Source organism: Octopus sinensis, linkage group LG19 (genome assembly GCF_006345805.1).
Source record: "Octopus sinensis linkage group LG19, ASM634580v1, whole genome shotgun sequence".
Lineage (NCBI taxonomy): Eukaryota > Metazoa > Mollusca > Cephalopoda > Octopoda > Octopodidae > Octopus > Octopus sinensis.
The window spans coordinates 42,181,540-42,196,539 of NC_043015.1; the positions used below are offsets into that span (position 1 = coordinate 42,181,540).

The window sequence follows — 15,000 nt, forward strand, 5'->3', positions numbered from 1 at the left end:
GATAAATTAAGTACCAGTTACGCACTGGGATCGATATAATCGACTTAATCCCTTTGTCTGTCCTAGTTTGTCCCCTCTATGTTTAGTCCCTTGTGGTAAGTAGCTTGCTTACCAACCACAGGGTTCCGGGTTCATTCCTACTGCGAGGCACCTTGGCCAAGTGTCTTCTACTATTGCCTCGGGTCGACCAAAGCCATGTGAGTGGATTTGGTAGACGGAAACTGAAAGAAGCCCGTCGTATATGTATATATATATATATATGTATGTATGTATGTATGTATGTATGTATGTATGTGTGAGTGTATGTTTGTGTGTCTGTGTTTGCCCTCCCCCCCAACCTCGCTTGACAACTGATGGCGGTGTATTTACGTCCCCGTAACTTAGCGGTTCGGCAAAATTGACCGATAGAATAAGTACTAGGCTTGCAAAGAATAAGTCCTGGGGTCGATTTGCTCGACTAAAGGCGGTGCTCCAGCATGGCCGCAGTCAAATGACTGAAACAAGTAAAAGAGAGTGTATACATATATATATATAGTTCATTTTATATGGCATAACAAATACGGTACATTGTTCTGATCTTATATAAGACGTCAGGATATTTGGACGTTATCTGTTGCAGGTTAAGCGACCCGGTGGAATCTTTTGCTGCGCAAATTATCAAGGACATATGTGTAGCAAAGATAAGTCAGAGACAAACAAACGAATGACAGAATAATCGAATCGCTGCACTGAGAAAAGATTAACCGAATCACCGAACAAATGAAAGAATAACGAGGACGAACCGTTGGTGGGATACGGGAGAGAACTCTTCAGTCTTAATTGATATTTTGTAAATATCGCACCTGCAGGTCGTGTCATAAGAAATTCCCATCAAAATATCAGGTAGAATTTTTACTTCGCAAATCAATTTTGACCTCCACGAAATGAGATCTTTGTTATTTGATTGAATCTCTCATGGAAGCTACCGTTGTTGTCATTATTATAAAGTATTTATTGCTGGTATTCATGTTTTAAAATTGTTCTTTTACACTTTGCACTGTTACAGTATTACCGGTCACCTTGCTTTTATGTAAAAAGGCAAACCCACAAATTACATTTTGTTTTTGTTTACGTCGTTCCTATAACCTTGTTACTGTTATCATAGATTAATATATATGTATATATTAATCACTTCATTATGTGAAGCTAATCCGAGTTTATATACCATGTGGGGCTGATTCGCTTTCTAAAAAGCAGAATTGTTTTGGTGAAAAAGGAAACATTCCAAAATATATTTCTTTACTGCCCACAAGGGGCTAAACATAGAGGGGACAGACAAGGACAGACATCGAACCCAGTGCGAAACTGGCACTTTATTTATCGACCCCGAAAAGATGAAAGGCAAGGTCGACCTCGGCGGAATTTGAACTCAGAACGTAAAAACATTACTTGTGTTGTGAAGTTGAACTAGCAACGTGATCTGTCTTCTTTTATCGTGTTGTTCAAGCGTTCTTTTATCCATATCTGCACATATCCTTATAAATATATGTATATTTAATCCTAAATGTCTGCCTGTATGTAGACTTTATACTGCTAGATATAGCAGCCAAATGTCCTTCATATCACACCTGTGTTTCTAAATATATTTTCACGGAACACGGTGATGCTCACCAAAGATTCATTTCATCGTTCTCCAAAAAAAATAATGGCATCGCAAGTAGGATCTGAATTAGTTTTGACTGATCCCGACTTTCTTCAAGACTTTTGCAAACCATCTCTAAAACACGTAATTGTGCAATAATGTTGAACGTGGTGGTCCGAAAGAGATAACAGCGTGTTGTATCTTGGGCAGATGTCTTCTACTAAATCACAGGCCGACCAAAACTTCTGTGTGGATTTGGTGATGGAAACTGAAAGAAACCCGTCAGTTGTCCATTATTCAGAATCAGAAACACATGTAATGGAATGTAATGTTTATAATACCTGCGGAGTATTAGAAGAATAAGATGTATGCGTGTGTATGTAGACATAGACGTATGCGTGTTAAGAACATATAATGATGAAAATGAAGAAGAGAGAGTGAGCGAGTCTATAGCCATCAAAGTGAGGAGTAAGTTCGTAAAAATCCTACCAAAGCAGTCACAGACGTCTGGTGCTGCCTTCTGCCTGGCGAGCTCTTCACAAAACATCCCACCCATGCCAGCATGGAAGGTGGATGTTAAACGTTGATAATGATTATGATATCATCATCATTTAACATCCATTTTCCATGTGTGTGTACATATATATATATATATATATATATACGCACACTATATATACACACACATTTATATATGCATACATATATTTATATATTATATATTGTGTTTTCCAGGGTTTCTGGAATTCCTGACTTCCAGCAGAAATAACAAGTAAGTGTATAATTCAGAAACATTTTCTCTCTTAATCTCTGCCTCTCTCACCCTTTCTCCTTCTCTCTCCCTCCCTCTCTCTTTCTCACTAATTCTGTTCAATTCCTGGCAGCAACTTGATTTTCATGCATCGGAATTGTACGCAATCATGTCCCCCCGCCTCACTCTAGTACATTTTCCATAATGCCTGCTCTATCAGAAATTTCCTCTCCTGTGGTATCTTGTCCCTAAGAACTTTAGTGAATGTCACACAGTTCCCCTCTGTATCACCAAGATTTTCTATCATGTCTGCCTTGAGAATTACTCTATGCCCTCAACCATACAGTTCCCCCACTATCATTTTCTCATCTCCTTCATTAGAAGCTTCTTACTAGATTTATGCCTTGTAGCATGTACTGGTGCCCTCTGATGGTGTGCTTCTAGGGTGGGCAATGTCCTCTATCCCCATTCCTGTTGTACAATTATAGCCCTCCTTCCTTGCATTGCCTTCTACAAGGTCCAGTCGCAGTTTCAGTGTAGTGGCTTTATGTTCAATGACCCTGAGGGCTATGCTAGCAGAGTGCAAGCTCCTAGCGGATTTTCTATAGCTGGATGGCCTTCCTTTTTGTCAACCTTTATCCTAGGAGCAGGTGAAGGTTGGCAGAAAGGAAGACCATCTAGCTATAGAAAATCCACTAGGAGCTTGCACTCTGCCAGCAAAGCTCTCAGGGTCGTTGAAAGGCACCACATTGCAACTAGGACTGGACCTTGTAGCAGACAATGCAAGGAAGGAGGGTCATAATTGTACAACAGGAATGGTGTAGAAGAGAGACGACTGTGCTGGTGTGCTTCTAGGTGCCAAGCTGTGGGACTGAACTCAAAACCCTGTGATTGGCAAACCACTTTATCACTCAGTGATATGACATACGTCTTCTCATCGTCACCAATATATCTGAACTGTTATAATATCAAATGTTCCTGATCTCTTATTACTCTCCAACTGTGTACCTTCAACAAGCCCTCCACGATATCTCTATTCAATAATTCCTAGGACCTGTACACTATGACTGCTCATATGACACTCTTCCCAGACTGTTCTGTGTATGCTCATTCATACTAACTAGTATAGTTCACTTAGCCAATCATGGGGGGGTGCAGATTCCCCATGCAGCAATCAGCCACACCTGCACCTACTAATGACCTTACCTTTGTTTCTGACTGTATTTTATATTTTATATAATTGTTTATTTTGCTTACTCTCTTTTTACCTCCGTCTCTTTATCCCCACATAGTGTCTCGCCTCATCGATAAAATACTCATAGCCAACAGGGGTGAGATAGCATGCCGTGTGATCCGGACTGCACGCAAAATGGGGATTCGTTCTGTCGCTGTGTTCAGTGAGGCAGACCGCAATTCTATGCACGCAGCCATGGTAAATATATTTCCTATTTTGTTCTTTTTACCTGCATTGTCGTTCTTGTTTAACTGTTCCTCCCTCCTGGGAAATTTCCAGGAAGTGATTCTTCCCTCGGAATTTTCCAGGAACTCTCATCCTCGGAACTTTTTGCTCCCCTCCTCGGAAATTTCCAGGAAGTAGTTCCTCTGCCTGCTTGGAACTATCTTTGTCCCTATCCTCTTTTCCAAGTAATCTCATCCCAGAAATTTCCAGAAAGTTATTCCTTCTCGGAAATTTCCAAGAAGTAATTCGTCTCCTCCTTGGAACATTCCAGGAATTCGGAACATTGCAAGAAGTCTCCTCCCTTTCCTCGGAACTTTCCAGTTAATCTCTCCCCCTCCTCGGAACTTTCCAGGAAGTACTTCCTCTGCAAAAATTTCCAGGATGTCATTACTCCCCTCCTCTGAACTTTCCAGGAAGCCTTTTCTCTTTCTCTCTCTCTCTTTTACTTGTTTCAGTCATTTGACTGCGGCCATGCTGGAGCACCGCCTTTAATCGAGCAACTCGACCCCAGGACTTATTCTTTATAAGCCTAGTACTTATTCTATCGGTCTCTTTTGCTGAACCGCTAAGTGACGGGGACATAAACACACCAGCATCGGTTGTCAAGCAACGCTAGGGGACAAACACAGACACACACACACACATATATATATATATACACACATATACGACGAGCTTCTTTCAGTTTCCGTCTACCAAATCCACTCACAAGGCTTTGGTCGGCCCGAGGCTATAGTAGAAGACACTTGCCCAAGGTGCCACGCAGTGGGACTGAACCCGGAACCATATTGTTGGTAAGCAAGCTACTTACCACACAGCCACTCCTGTGCCTACACAGCCACTCCCGGCCAGCTAGTGGACATATAATGATGATGCTTTTTCCATGCTTTGAACCCTTTTAAATTGTTCTTCTTTTTACTTTGTTGCATTTAATTCCAGGCAGATGAAGCTCACCACATTGGACCAGCAGCATCCCAACTGAGCTACCTCCAGCATGAGAAGATCTTGAACATTGCAAAGCTCTCCGGTGCCAAGGTATGTTCTCCACACCACCATCTCCACCCGTCTATGGATTTGGATTTCTTCTTTGCTAAGCCTTCAGTAATTCAAGCCAAATATGACATCCCTCTGATTGCCAGGCATAAAGCCACCTCCACCCCATGCCAACATAGAAAACGGATGTTAAATGCTAATGATGTTATATATATACATACGTAAACGCCCTAACCACCAGACCACATACCTACACTGTTGAATGAAATATTGTGTGGTGCATCCTTTCTGGCTGCTCCATCCTTTCTCTCTCGCTTTCTTCCTCACCAAACTCAAATGTTCAGTAATTCAAACTCAATTACATTTATTTTATACAGTTCTATATTTAAATCTATATTAGATTTATAAATCATCATCATCATCATCATCATTTAGCGTCCGCTTTCCATACTAGCATGGGTTGGACGGTTCAACTGGGGTCTGGGAGGCCAGAAGGCTGCACCAGCCCAGTCTGATCTGGCAATGTTTCTACGGTTGGATGCCCTTCCTAACGCTAACCACTTCGTGAGTGTAGTGGGTGCTTCTTACATGCCAGACAGGGCTGGCAAACAGCCACGGTCGGATGGTGCTTTTTACGTGCCATATATTAAATCTATATTAGATTTATAAGCCCTAAAAATTCACTCCATAATTGCCCACAGGCATATGGCTTAATGGTTAAGAACATGGGCTACTAATCCCAAGATTCCGAGTTCAATTCCAGGCAGTGACCTGAATAATAATAATAATATAATAATAATAACATCGAAAAATACCTTAGGAAAAAGAAGCCGGGTTCGAAATTTCCCCAATACACCTGATGAAGGCTGAAGGGTATATCAGCTGAAACGTGTTAACAAGAAACAAGATGAGGGCAAATATCCATCAAATGTAAATAATAAAATAAATAAATACGCCCTTTGAAAGCCTAGCCAGGCTCCCGGGCCCTGTTTCCTGGTTTCTATGGCGTATGTGTTCCCCAGCTGGACAGGACACCAGTCCATTGCAACATTACTCATTTTCGCCAGCTGAGTGAACTGGAGCAACGTGAAATGTAGTGTTTTGCTCAAGAACACAACGCGTCGCCCGGTCCAGGAATCGAAACCACAATCTTACATTCATGATGCTGACACCCTAACCACTAAGCCACACGCCTCCACATCAAATGTAAATAATGTATATTTATTTTATACTTTTTTTTAATGATTGTATCAGTCTTTAAAAAATGGCCTTTCTCTTTGTTAGCATGAAGTGAAGAGACTTCATGCATGAACAACTGCCAGTCATCACCATCGTCATCATCTTTTAACGTCTGCTTTCCATGCTGGCATGGGTTGGAAGGGATAACATGGAGCTGGCTAGCAAGGAGAGCTGTCCAAACTCCAGTTGTATGTTGTGGCATGGTTTCTATGGCTGGATACCCTTCCTAATGCCAACCCTCGGCAGAGTGGCACAAGTATGGGTGTGTTTACGTAGCATCGGCACAGGTGCATTTATGCGGCTTCAGCATGGTTGTGTCTACACAGCACCTGAAAGGAAGAGCCTGTATGTGTGGAAGACAGCAATTTTACTTAACTTGGGTCATCTTATCAAATACAACAAATCACCACATCTTCCTTAACAAAGAAAAAGCCCTTGTCCCAGCATAGGAAGACCTGGGATAAAGTGGTGAAGCATGACCTTCAAACATTAGGCCTCACCGAGGCAATGACTAGTGATCGGGACCTCTGGAAATATGCTGTGCTGCAGAAGACTCGGCAAGTGCAAGTGTGACCATAACCTTGTGGCCTATGCTAGGGGTGTGACCAGTCCACTTATGCGTGCCTTTTCTTCAATGGACACTAAACTCTGCTTGCAAAGGACCAGTTGAGGCAAGTGAAATCGAAGTCAAAATCAAACTCAGTGACTGGCATCCATGCTAGTGGAGCGCTAAGAGTACCATACAAGTGAGATTGTTGCCAGAGCAACAATCTACCCTTCATGCCAATGGCACGTTAAACACACCATTCGAGTGTGATTGTTACTGCGTCGCCTTACTAGCACTTGTGCTGGTGGCACGTGAAAAAACAGCTGGACTGGCTCCTGTGCAGGTGGCACATAAAAAGCACCATTTGGGCGTGGCCGTTACCAGCACCACCAAACTGGCCCTCGTGCTGATGGCACGTAAAAGCACCCACTACACACTCGGAGTGGTTGGCATTAGGAAGGGCATCCAGCGGTAGAAACTCTAACAGATCAGATTGGAGTCTGGTTCGCCAGACCTCAGTCAAATCGTCCAACCCATGCTAGCATGGAAAACGGACGTTAAATGATGATGATGATGATGATTTATAGTCAACCAAGACTGGCAGAATCTTCTATTTTAAATGCATCACTCTCATACACCTCTTGGGTTTGAAATGTCCATTTAGCACTTCATCTCATTGTCTTCATTTTCTTCTAGGCCATACACCCTGGCTATGGGTTCCTGTCTGAAAATGCTGAATTTGCTGAGCAATGTGAAAGTGAAGGGGTTACATTCATTGGTCCACCAGCATCTGCTATCAGAGATATGGGTATTAAAAGGTAATGACAACACACACACACACATATCTTTAATGAGAATAATATTGACAGTGACTTCAATTAATACTAATCAAGTTGACTGTATATCTTCAAAGTGTTCATTCCCCGGTAAAACCCCATGTATTTTGAACGCTTTCTCATGCTCTATCTGAGACATAAAGATTATTCAGGCAGAGTTGCCTCCCTTAGCTAAAAACCTCAAAATTGTGTGACCCAACTTTGTTTTTGAGATTATTTTTGTAGTAAAAAAGAGTTGTGCAATAAACATACTTTATTTGGTAGCTGAAAAATTACTGAATCTTTTGATACCTCATATGTCAAAATTGGCAACTCAGTTTTCAAATCCATAAGGAACAAAAGACCACACACACACAAACTCTGTCTTATATCTCTATATATATAAACAGCAAAATGTCTGTCTGTGTGTGTGCGTGTCCTTTATACAAATCCACAATTTTTCAGTTAGAGGACTCGCACTTTCTATAGTTATTCAAGACCATCCAAGGGTGGTCGCATACATCTTTACATTTCCTCAGTCACCCAACAAAGCCATTAAAAAATCAGTGAAAGTGATTTTTTTGTGAATTTTCTATCCAAAACCCAATCAAAATGCCCAAAACTTGATACGCCAATAGAATGCCAGCTAGCTGAATGTGATTGGTCAGAGATTTGGACAGTACTCGCGTATATGTGCGCACGCACGCAGCTGTATATGCATGCACTAGCACTATGACCTGGCAACGCCGGGTCATAGTGCTAGTATATAGATAAAAACAAACATTAATGTGTGTGTGTCTATACACATATATAGATAGGTAAGGCGGTGAGTTGGCAGAAACGTTAGCACGCCGGGCGAAATGCTTAGCCGTATTCCGTCTGCTGTTACATTGTGAGTTCAAATTCTGCCGAGGTCGACTTTGCCTTTCATCCTTTCGGGGTCGATAAATTAAGTACCAGTTACACACTGGGATCGATGTAATCAACTTAATACCTATGTCTGTCCTTGTTTGTCCCCTCTGTGTTTAGCCCCTTGTGGGTAATAAAGAAATAGGTATATAAAGACACACAAAGGTGGCGAGTTTGCAGTCGTTTAAGAGTGTTGGAGTGATTATTATCATAATTAGATATCTCTTCAGTGAATGAAATCATTCTTTTCAACCAATTATCTTCTTTTCTCTCACATTTGATTCCAGTACTTCCAAGAACATCATGTCCAACGCTGGGGTTCCTATTATCGAAGGTTATCACGGAGAAGAACAAAGTAACAGCAAACTGAAGGAAGAAGCAGAGAAAATTGGATTCCCTGTCATGATAAAAGCTGTAAGAGGGGGTGGCGGCAAGGTAACCAGTGCTTTTTCCTCTTGCTTCTTTCTCATCCTTTTTTTTTTTTTATTTCCACCTTGTAAAAATGAGGTTAGGAGTTCCAGTCCACTGTGTGATTGTTGTCGGCTAATAGTCTAGGATCTTTTTGGTTTGAATGGCAGTTTTTTCTAGCGGTGTCATATGAAATTGTCACCCATAATTATGACCCTAGTATCGATCTATTGCATTTCAATCTGTTTTAGGGTTAGGGGTGGGGGAAAGGGTATCTTTTTTTCTTCATAAATGTAAATAAACCCAATCTGTTTCTTAAACGAGGGACATATTCATACAGCACAGAATGTTTTCACCTCAATAGACGTCATTGATTGGTTGAAATTGCCGAAATGCAAGAAATTAAAGACCAAATATCTTACAAACTATAGAATTTTCTCAATAAAGCCAAGAGAAAAAGATGTTTTATAAACACATTCTACCAGTATACGAAGTTTAAAATTTTTTAGTTACCTAGAAATTATGTTAAAAACTGCCATTCAAACTTAAAAGATCCACATTCTATGCTATGGTTGCAGGTTGACCAAAACTGGAGAAATGTGTTGGAGTATGTGTATGTGATCATTGTCATTTTGACATCCACTTTTCCATGCATGCATGGGTTGGTTGGATTGTGTTGAGGTTGATTGTCCATGGCTGGATGCTCTTCCTGTTGCCAACCCTCACCTATTTCCAAGCAAAGTAATATTCCTCAAAGTTAGCCTCTGTGTGTGTGTGTGTATGTACTTATATTCTTTTACTTGTTACAGTCATTTGGTTGCAGCCATGCTGGAGCACCACCTTTAGTTGAACAAATTGACCCCAAGACTTATTCTTTGTAGGCCTAGTACTTATTCTATCAGTCTCTTATGCTGAACCGCTAAGTTACGGGGACATAAACACACAAGCATCGGTTGTCAAGAAGGGAAGGAGGGACAAACACATACACACATCATCATCATCATCGTTGTTTAGCATCCGCTTTCCATGCAGGCATGTGTTAGACGGTGCAACTGGGGTCTAGGAAGCCAGAAGGCTGCATCAGGCCCAGTCTGATCTGGCAATGTTTCTACGGCTAGATGCCTTTCCTAACGCCAACCACTCTGTGAGTGTAGTGGGTGCCAGGCGAGGCTGGCAATGGCCACGATCGGATGGTGCTTTTTACATGCCACCGGCACGGAAGCCAGTCGGGGCGTCGCTGGCATGGCCACGTTCGGATGGTTCTGGCACGGCCACAGGCTTCTTTCAGTTTCTATCTGCCAAATCCCCTCACATGACATGGGTCAGTTTGAGGCTATAGTAGAAGACAATTGCCCAAGGTGCTACGCAGTGGGACTGAACCTGGAACCATGTGGTTGGGAAGCAAGCTTCTTACCACACAGCCACGCGTGCACCTGTGTATAAATGTATTTGTGATTGTGTGTATGTTTGTGTCGCCTTGTTTTGACATCATGTGATAGTTGTAAATGAATGTCACAGCCATCAGGTTGTGGTACAAAGGAGTTTATGTTGGCTTAGGTCTTTGTTAAGTTAGAATATCCTAAGGTCAAATGAGTTTTGTTGAATGATACCAGTGCCGGTGGCACATAAGAGATCCATCCGAACGTGGCTGTTGCCAGCGCCGCCCCGACTGGCCTCCGTGCCGGTGGCACGTAAAAAGCACCATCCGATCGTGACTGTTTGCCAGCCTCGCCTGGCCTCCATGCCGGTGGTACATAAAAAGCACCATCCGATCATGGCTGTTTGCCAGCCTCGTCTGGCACGTAAAAAGCACCCACCACACTCATGGAGTGGTTGGCGTTAGGAAGGGCATTCAGCCGTAGAAACATTGCCAAATCAGACTGGGCTGGCTTCCCAGACCCCAGTTGAACCGTCCAACCCATGCCAGCATGGAAAGTGGACACTAAACGATGATGATGATGATGATGATGATGATCAGGTTTGAATGGCAAGGTGTTATGGAGAATTTTTAATTGATTACATTTGTTTATTGAATTTCTAGGCAACGTCTACATCCATTCTATCTTTACACTCAAGCAGTTCTGCTTTGATCTATCGTTATCTTTTACTCTTCAACAGGGCATGAGAATAGCAGAAACTGCAGCAGATTTTGAAGAACAGCTGGAATCTGCTCGAAGAGAAGCCATGAAGTCTTTTGCAGATGATGTCATGCTTATGGAGAAATACATTATAAATCCAAGGTGTGTGTCTTCAACATTCTAGAACAGGGCTGGCCAACCTGAGGCCCACTCAGTACTTTCTTGAAATGGGTCTGTTTAAACAAACATTTTAAAAATTTTATCAGAAATTAAAGATTGTAATGAAAATTAAAGAAGAAAGATGCTGCTGTTTTTGCAGTGATAATATTTCGAGTTGAATTGACGAGCATTCATTCATTTTTGGGATCTTGACCTTTTGACCTTCAGATTTAAAAAATAATTTTTTGTAACTAAACACTTTCAAACTTCGGACACTGGTAGCATTTTTGAGAAAAACTTATATTTACAAAGTAATTTCACGTTAAAGTTGTCGTATTTCGGTAATTTCAACCAATCAATGACGTGTATTCAGCTGAATAAAATTACTGCCGTTGTTTGTCAACAACAACTATCAGCTGTGTATTTTTCGTTTGTCACTGTTATTTATGACATCGTTTGTGCGTTTGTACTGGTTTTAGATTTAAGGTTTTAGGGTTAGGGTTAAGATTGTCATAAATAACAGTGACAAGTAGAATATTTGGGCCGGCTAGGGCCACTTTGAATACTGCTCTGACTGTCTTCCATCTCATTCACTTGCAGACATGTGGAAGTCCAGGTGTTTGGCGACAAACATGGCAACTACGTCTATTTATTTGAGAGAGATTGCAGCGTCCAGCGACGACACCAGAAAATTATTGAAGAAGCTCCTGCTGTAAGTATTGTATATCTGTTTTCTTATATTTTTCTATTATATTTAAAATTTATATTTATATTTAGAGAATGTTGCCCTGGATATTTAACCCCCCACCCCACCCCCACCCAGGTCAGTTCTGATTCAGCAGAGCTATGACCAAAGATATTCTAGCTGTGATCATTCCTCATCATCATCACACCCTCTAATCCATGCTAGGTTGTTTGTTGTTTGATAGGCCATGAGATTATTATTTTGCTTGGAAACAAGAGAGGTGTTGGGGATAAGAAGGGTATTTGGTCATAAGAAAAAAATTCTGCCACATGCAAGCATGGAAAGGGCAAGAGTAAAGACTCCCTTCAGTCACGAATGACCATGGGATTGCACCTAGAAAGTTCTCCACTGAGGCACAAGTTGGTTTTGGGGATTTAGTAGAAGGCACTTGTCCAAACTACCACACTGGGACTGAACTCAAAATTATCATCAAAGAATTAATTATTATTTTCTTTTATATTTTTTTATTAGTATTTTATTATTCCTTTTAATTTTTATATGTAAGTAACCTTAATTGTATGTTTTTTTTAAAATTTAATATTAATTTTTGTCACCTTTACCTTTATATTTCGTTTTTCTGTTTTGGTAAATAAAGCCAGGTGTGTCTGATGAAGTAAGAAGGTCATTAGGAGAAGCTGCTGTGAAGGCTGCTAAGGCTGTTAATTATGTCGGAGCAGGTATGTAATTTACACACCTAGAAAACAAAATGCATTCTCACTTCACACACCTGGAACAGTATCCAGGTATGTATTGAGAGAAATACTAAATTGAAAGCTGGGGTCCAAAACAATATTCTACGGAAACTCGTCAACTGTAAAATGGGGATTCACAATGCACACCTTAAGTTCTGTTGCTCTGGCCTTGGGGGAAATCAACTCCTGCCTCAAAGCATGATCCAGTGTTGAACAACACCTGCCCACTGGTCACTGGTTGCCGGAAACCCACCAACACAAGGAATCTGCACCTCCTCTTTGGCATTGCCCCTGCTTAAATCAGATGGACAGTGGCCAGTATAGTTAAGATGACCAAGGCTGCCAGTGATGAATATCATCTCTTCCATAGATGTCAGTCTTCTGACCAATGACCGCAGTCAAGAAGCAGCTTCCTCAACCTTGTCTAGCCCCTAACTATCTCAGGAAGACGGCGAGCTGGAAAAAACCGTTAGCACACCGGGTGAAATGCATAGCCATATTTCGTCTGGCGTTACGTTCTGAGTTCAAATTCCGCCGAGGTCGACTTTGCCTTTCATCCTTTCGGGGTCGATAAATTAAGTACCAGTTAAACACTGGGGCCGATGTAATCGACTTAATTTGTTTGTCCCCACTATGTTTAGCCCCTTCTGGGTAATAAAGAAATAGGTATTTTGTCTGCCGTTACGTTCTGAGTTCAAATTCCACCGAGGTCGACTTTGCCTTTCATCCTTTCGGGGTCGATAAATTAAGTACCAGTTAAACACTGGAGCCGATGTAATCGACTTAATTCGTTTGTCTGTCCTTGTTTGTCCCCTCTGTGTTTAGCCCTTTGTAGGTAGTAAAGAAACATAACTATCTCAGGAAGAAACCAGACTCCAGGCCATCCTATGGGGGCACTGCCTTGTCTGTTCTCTACCTAGAACCACATAGTTAGGAAACAAAGCTTCTTCGCCACACTGTATGCATTATCAGGTACATAAGTACATATACTGAGTCATTGAGATTGTGGTACCTTGACTAAGGAATCAGAATGGTTCTGGGATAGAATTAGATTTTCTGATCTTTTAGTCAGAAAGTCAGTCTTATCAAATCAACTGTGGCCTAGTACTTGTTTATTTATTCTTTGTTTTTCTCTTCATTTGTTATGTATTTATTTTGCCTTGTTATGTATTATTATTTTTCTTAATTATCTAATGTGTTTTGTTTGTGATTTTTGTTCGTTCCCCACCCCACCCCCATCATCAGGCACTGTGGAGTTTGTAATGGATGAGAACTTCAACTTCTATTTCATGGAAATGAACACCCGACTACAGGTGGAACACCCCATTACTGAGATGATCACCAACACTGACCTCGTTGAATGGCAGATAAAGGTCAGTTGGCATTTACCATTATCACCATCGTCCTCCCCCTTTCTCATCATCAACACTATTATTACCATCATCATCATTACCTATTTCTTTACTACCCACAAGGGGCTAAACACAGAGAGGACAGACAAACAGATTAAGTCAATTATATCGACCCCAGTGCGTAACTGGTACTTATTTAAAGGCAACGAGCTGGCAGAAACGTTAGCACACCGGGCAAAATGCCTAGCGGTATTTCGTCTGCTGTTACGTTGTGAGTTCAAATTCCGCCGAGGTCGACTTTGCCTTTCATCCTTTCGGGGTCAATAAATTAAGTACCAGTTACGCACTAGGGTCGATGTAATCGACTTAATCCGTTTGTCTGTCTTTGTTTGTCCCCTCTGTGTTTAACCCCTTGTGGGTAGTAAAGAAATAGGTACTTATTTAATCGACCTCGAAAGGATGAAAAGCCAAGTCGACCTTGGTAGAATTTGAACTCAGAACATAACGGCAGACGGAATACAGCTACGCATTTCGTCCGGCGTGCTAACGTTTCTGCCAACTTGCCGCCTTATATCATCATCATCACCATAGTCTATCGTCATAATCATCGTCATTATCATCATCACCATCATCATCATCTTGCAGTCATGTCGAGGACATGACAAACCCCTGGTGTTGGTTCCACTACAAAATGCACTCAATACAGAACCCAGACTACAAAAAGAACTGCACAAGCAAGAGATGGCTTCCTGGCCTGTCTTGGAGATCAGAGTAGCTCCCAGCAAGAGTCTGACCTATGTTGAGGGGACAAACACAGACACACAAACATATTCATATTTATTTATGTGCCACCTGCACAGGTGCCGGTCCAGCAGCACTGACAACAACCTCGCTCAAATGTTTTTTTCACAAGTTTTAGTAAAGTGACGCAGGTAACAATCACGCTCAAAAGGTGTTTTTAACGTGCTATCAGCAAGGAGGCCAGCTTGTTGCTCTGGCAACGATCTCACTTGAATGGTACCAGTCATCAAATTTGATCTCGCCAACCCTACCTGGCTGGCGCCTGCCCAAGCACAGCTAAATTACGCCACAGCGATAAAATAGTTCTGGTATGTCTCACTACACATTAAAATGACAATGATGATGATGTTGATGATGTCCCTCTCTTTCTCTATCTTCTTCCTCAGGTAGCAAGTGGGCAGCAACTACCTTTGACTCAGAAAGACCTTGTT

At 41.6% G+C, this 15,000-nt stretch overlaps 1 protein-coding gene across 1 annotated transcript in view; it reads left to right on the top strand.

Moving 5' to 3' along the window:
• Positions 1–639: 639 nt before the first annotated feature.
• LOC115222297 (methylcrotonoyl-CoA carboxylase subunit alpha, mitochondrial) overlaps positions 640–15,000 on the top strand; it is a 32,426-nt gene continuing 18,065 nt past the window's right edge. Inside the window, exons 1-11 of the mRNA XM_029792472.2 lie at positions 640–882; positions 2,357–2,393; positions 3,665–3,804; positions 4,771–4,866; positions 7,307–7,428; positions 8,622–8,769; positions 10,861–10,982; positions 11,580–11,691; positions 12,320–12,401; positions 13,662–13,789; positions 14,956–15,000. The exon at positions 14,956–15,000 is cut by the window's right edge and continues 139 nt beyond it. Coding sequence (XP_029648332.1) covers position 2,393; positions 3,665–3,804; positions 4,771–4,866; positions 7,307–7,428; positions 8,622–8,769; positions 10,861–10,982; positions 11,580–11,691; positions 12,320–12,401; positions 13,662–13,789; positions 14,956–15,000 — 996 coding nt within the window. The 5' untranslated portion in view covers positions 640–882; positions 2,357–2,392. The remainder of the gene's footprint in view (positions 883–2,356; positions 2,394–3,664; positions 3,805–4,770; positions 4,867–7,306; positions 7,429–8,621; positions 8,770–10,860; positions 10,983–11,579; positions 11,692–12,319; positions 12,402–13,661; positions 13,790–14,955) is intronic.